Below are 4,606 nucleotides of genomic sequence, written 5' to 3' on the forward strand. Positions count from 1 at the left end.
GAGAGAGAGAGAGAGAGAGAGAGAGAGAGAGAGAATATGAATCTAAAAGACTTTTGGAGCTTTGAATGGAGCTTTGTCCCCCTATTGAATCCACCTAATAAAAGACAAATGATAAGAAAAGCTCCAGGAGGAATTTCACTTTTTCATCTCCTGAGAAAATGAAGCAACAATTTCCCAGGTGGGGCACAGGGAGGAGGATTGGGGCTCCAAGAAGGGAAAGGAATGTGTTACCATTAGGTTTAGATGCTACATGAAAGTGGGTTTTATTCAAGGAGGATTGTCCATTCCGAGTATCATTACCAGTGGCAGGAAATGGACTCTGGTTGTGATCAATTTCACCTTCAGCAGCATCAGGAAGAGCTAGGATGGGAGATGGATTTACTGGGATAAGGATGTTTATGGAAGGAACACTTGATTCAAAGAATAAAAGTCAAGCTTTACAATGCCAGCTGCTGTCTGAATTTACAGAAAATGGTGGTGATGCCCAGAACTCAATCATTTCTAATTTTGTCATTACAGGAACCTTCAAACCAGTGTTCCCGCCCACAGGTTATCCAAAGGGGGTTCTCCACAGGAATTCCTCTGGGGAAAGGATACTTATTCTGGAATGGATATTCAGCATATATCAGAAGAGTATCTGGCCCTCCAGACCACACATATTGGGGGAATATATCCAGTTCCCATTTTAAAATAAAGGTGTTAGGCTGAAAGATTAGGTTTAGAGTAAGAGCTATGGGATTCACCTGTTTCAGCATATTTGTTCAATTGTCTGGCATCTAAAGCTAAAGATTCCTTTCACAAATGGGAGCAAAGGCTCAGAGAGCTCTTAAATCCCCTGGTAAACTCCCAATTCCAAATTACAGAAACAAATAAAGAGCATTCAAAATCAAATTAAAACTCAACAAGCAATCCAGGAGAGTTGTTTGATTAGAATTGGTGGGAAGTTTCTTTCTAGAGGAGTTTTTTGTTTTGTTTTGCTTTGTTTTTAATGTCACTAAAACAGCTTAGCTCTGGAAAGATGCAAACCTTAGGCTGCCTCCTCCTTCTCCTTCTCTCCCTCCTCCCTTACTCCTCTCCTTTTTCCTCCTTTTCCTCCTCCTCTTCCTCCTCCCCCTCCTGCTCCTCCTCTCCCTTCTCTCTTTCTCCCTCCCTCTCCTCCTTATCTCTCTCTTCCCTTCCTCTTCTCTCCTCCTCCCTTCCTGCTTCTCCCCCTCCTCTTCTTCCTCCTCCTCCTCCTCTTTCTCCTTCAGGATCTTTCTTATGCTTCTGCTTCAGCTCACAGGTCACAAACCAACTAATCCCATCAAGTCCTCAAACTGCTCAATCCTTGAAACTGGAGCCAAACAGTCCAGGAGAGCTGAGCTATCCATCCATCAGAGACACCAGTTCATTGCCTCTCTCCATGCTCTGCTGACTCTCTCTTGACCACCACTTGGGCTGGAGATGGGTGGGTTTGCATTATTATCCTGTTCAGCAGAGGCATTGCTCCAAAAAAAGGGGGGGGGAGTAAAAAAAATCTTAGCTAGCTGACCACAAACCCATTTCAGCTGTAAAAATACCTCTTGTGACCTTGACACATAATAGAGTTCTAGTTAGTATTTAAATAGGCACATATGCCTAATGCAAATCATGGTTCATTGAAAGATGGGGAAATGGCATTTATATTATCTCAGGATGTCAGCATTTAGGCAAGCTGAAACCCATCCTTGCATTCAACAACAATCCCTTAGATGAAACTGGGAAGAAAATGTGTCCTTTCAAAATGCCTTAGACATGTTTTCAAAAACGATGCCAAAGTCCCATTCTCTAAAGCAAACCCCCCAATTTTATATCACTTAGTTTGTACATTAGAAGTGTTGGTTTGAAACAAACAGACCCACCCATCTTTAGAATGAATTACATGCCCCCCTACACACAAGTCGCCACCACCACCACCACAGCTTTCTTTCCTCCTTGTAAAGATGCAGAGATACATTGATCTAGCAGTTTAACAATCCTAAATAGAACTTCAAATAAGTTCCCAACTGTAACTAAAAATGTATGGATTACTAGTTAGGGGAATGTCAATCAGAAAAGACAAAATGGGAATGCAATGAAGGTTGGATAATCAGCTTCTTTCCCCAGACCTAGAACCTCTGGGGCTTGGGGAGAGACCTCAGCCATTAGGAGACAGAAAGTATAACAACATCCAACAAAATAAACCATGAATTAGGATATTGTTGCAAAACGAGGACAGGGGAGAGATGAAAACAAGCAACTCCAGTGTGTCTCCTGCGCCGAACCGGCCCTCCCCAATGTCTGACTGCTTATCTAGCAACTCGCAGCAGTATTGATTCCTCTTGCAGCCAATACTCAATCCCATCGGCTTCATTATTTAACCCCTTGAAACCCAAGTGAGCGAATGAGATTCCTGCTTCAACTCAGACCCCTGGGAGGGGCATTAGGCAGAGGGATGAGATAAAAGGAAGCTTCAGGAGGAAGGCAAATAGTGACGTTTGCAGGATTTAAATACATATAAACATAATTATGATTATTATAAAGGTGACGGCATCTAAATAAATTGAGGGAGCCTGGATTTTCGAAAATAAAAGAGCAGCTTTAATACCTTGGGAAGTACCCCAACCCCTTTCCTTCCCCTTTCCCAAAACCTCGCCCCAAATTAGAACCTACAGGGGGTCCAGTCCCCCTCCCTCCCCCCAACCCCGTTGCTGGTAGGGTTTGGGAGGGGGGAGGGGGAGGAAAGGAAAGGACAGGGCAGCGTTCTTGTTTCAGCCTCCTTCTTTCTCATGGCTTTTCTCCCCAAAGCGGGAGTGCAGTGCATCCCAGTGGACAAACTGGGGAAGGACAAGTTGGCTTGCATGCCTCCGCCTCCTCCTCCGCCCCCGCCCTCCTGAGCCACAGTTCGCACTCTCTTAGCCTGGCTCAGAGGCGCGCGCCTGGCTCCGCACCGACGGGTTCCGAAGGCTGGCGACTGTGGCCGTGTCCCTAGGCCCTACCCTTGGTGCTAGATGAGACTTGGCCTTTCCAGACCAGAGCCATCCCCCACTGCGAGGGTCTAACACAGGAGAGCAAGGCTCAGACGGCTAAGCTAGCCATTGGGGGGATATAGGACAAAGTTTGCCTCGGAAGCAGAAGCCAGCCGTGACTCCACTCCTAGGCAGCTGTGTCCTCCTCGCCCTGGCTAACTCCAGCGATCTCCCCGGAGGTCCCCACCCTCACCTACGCGACTGTCCACGCAGGTGGATGAGTGGCTGGGGAATCCAATGCCACTGTGCACGCCTGGTCCCTGCTTCCCCCTACCCCATTCATCCCCGGGGGATTGCATGCATGTTTCGCCGTGCTCGCCCCTCTTCCCGAGGGGTTCCCGGGGCCCACAGCTGTGCGCACCCATTTGACCTAGGGTGGCTCCAAGCCTCTGCTCCGAGTAAGGATGGGCTACGCAAGGGTCCCACACTTAGGGTCTGGGGGCCACCTAGGCAAGTGCTTGGTGGTTTGGAATTTAGTAACTCCTTCCGGAGTGCGCTCCATAGAGCAGGGAGCCCTGGCCTCTCAGCCCAGCTTGCTCTACCCCCCAGCTCCCAGGGGCCGCCGGTAAGTGACCCTCCGGTAGGTGACACCGGACTGGCAGGAGAGCCTGGCTGGGGCGGCCGGCCAGGACACTGCGCTGCCGCCTGAGGGAGAATTGGGAGCCGCTACCTCAAGGGCTCTAGTTCATCCTCGCCTCTGGCCGAGCCTGAGAGAGGAGAGAGTTCCCTAAGAACAGGGTTGAGCTCTTTAGTGATCTGCTTTCCCCTCCTCCCCATTTGGTTTGGCATTAGCGGAGAAGCCCCCGGTGGACGCTAGGAAGAAAGAAGGAAGACAGCAGAGTGATCCTCTGCCTAGTCTTTATGGATCATTAATTAAAGTATTGCCCAAGATCTCCCAAACGGACACACCACACACACACACACACACACACACACACACACACACACACACACACACACGCCGGACTTCATACCTGATTCCTAAGAGCTGTTTAATCCACATGGTCACGTTTCACAGAATCGAGTCTCAGACCTTCATCTCCCCGTCCATCGGCGCCTCCCCCCCCCCCCCACCCCCAGCACCCCGACCCGACTCGCTGCGAGTGTCCGCGCCCGCCGCGCTCCGTCTGGCGGCTACGCTCCCTCGGCTAGCTCCCTGGGCAGCCGGGAGGCAGAATCAGACAGTCGCCGCACAGTGCTCCATCCCAGTACTGGGCGCGTCTCAGCTGTTGGGAAGCCTAGACCAGGCAGAAGCGCCTATAAATGAAGACATAGCTGCATAGATTAGTTGGGGTCTAGAAAGGGGAGGTTCTGTTCTCAAAACCACCACATGCCCTTCCCCAAAACGGTCCTGGGTTTGTCTGGGGGTTGTTTTTGGTTCTTTCAGTAGCTGGCTGGAGGTTGGGGAGGAGGTTCGGAGAAGCGAGGGAGACCCCACGTCCCTGAATCTATTTTAGCTCCGAAGTGGTCTCTAGGAGAGTCTGTAGTTTCTGAGGCGCCCACGGATCTTTCCTCCAAAGGAAAAGGGAAAAAAAAAAGGAGGAAGGAGGGAGGGAAAAGGAGAAAAGGCAGCGGTCGGG

General features: G+C 49.8%; 1 protein-coding gene across 2 annotated transcripts in view; it reads right to left on the bottom strand.

Moving 5' to 3' along the window:
- The window catches only part of AJAP1 (adherens junctions associated protein 1), a 269,873-nt gene extending 265,776 nt beyond the window's left edge, over positions 1-4,097 (bottom strand). For both annotated transcript variants that reach the window (XR_011166511.1, XM_069078371.1), the window contains exon 1: positions 4,001-4,097. Coding sequence is in view for 1 of the 2 variants with exons in the window: in XM_069078371.1 (XP_068934472.1) it covers positions 4,001-4,029 (29 nt within the window). In the remaining variant the exon portion in view is untranslated. The remainder of the gene's footprint in view (positions 1-4,000) is intronic.
- Between the last annotated feature and the right edge of the window lie 509 nt (positions 4,098-4,606).

This window comes from Petaurus breviceps, unplaced genomic scaffold (assembly GCF_028583685.1).
Source record: "Petaurus breviceps papuanus isolate PSGF00001 unplaced genomic scaffold, PetGlider_PUasm1.0 91041, whole genome shotgun sequence".
In the NCBI taxonomy this organism is placed as follows: Eukaryota; Metazoa; Chordata; class Mammalia; order Diprotodontia; family Petauridae; genus Petaurus; species Petaurus breviceps.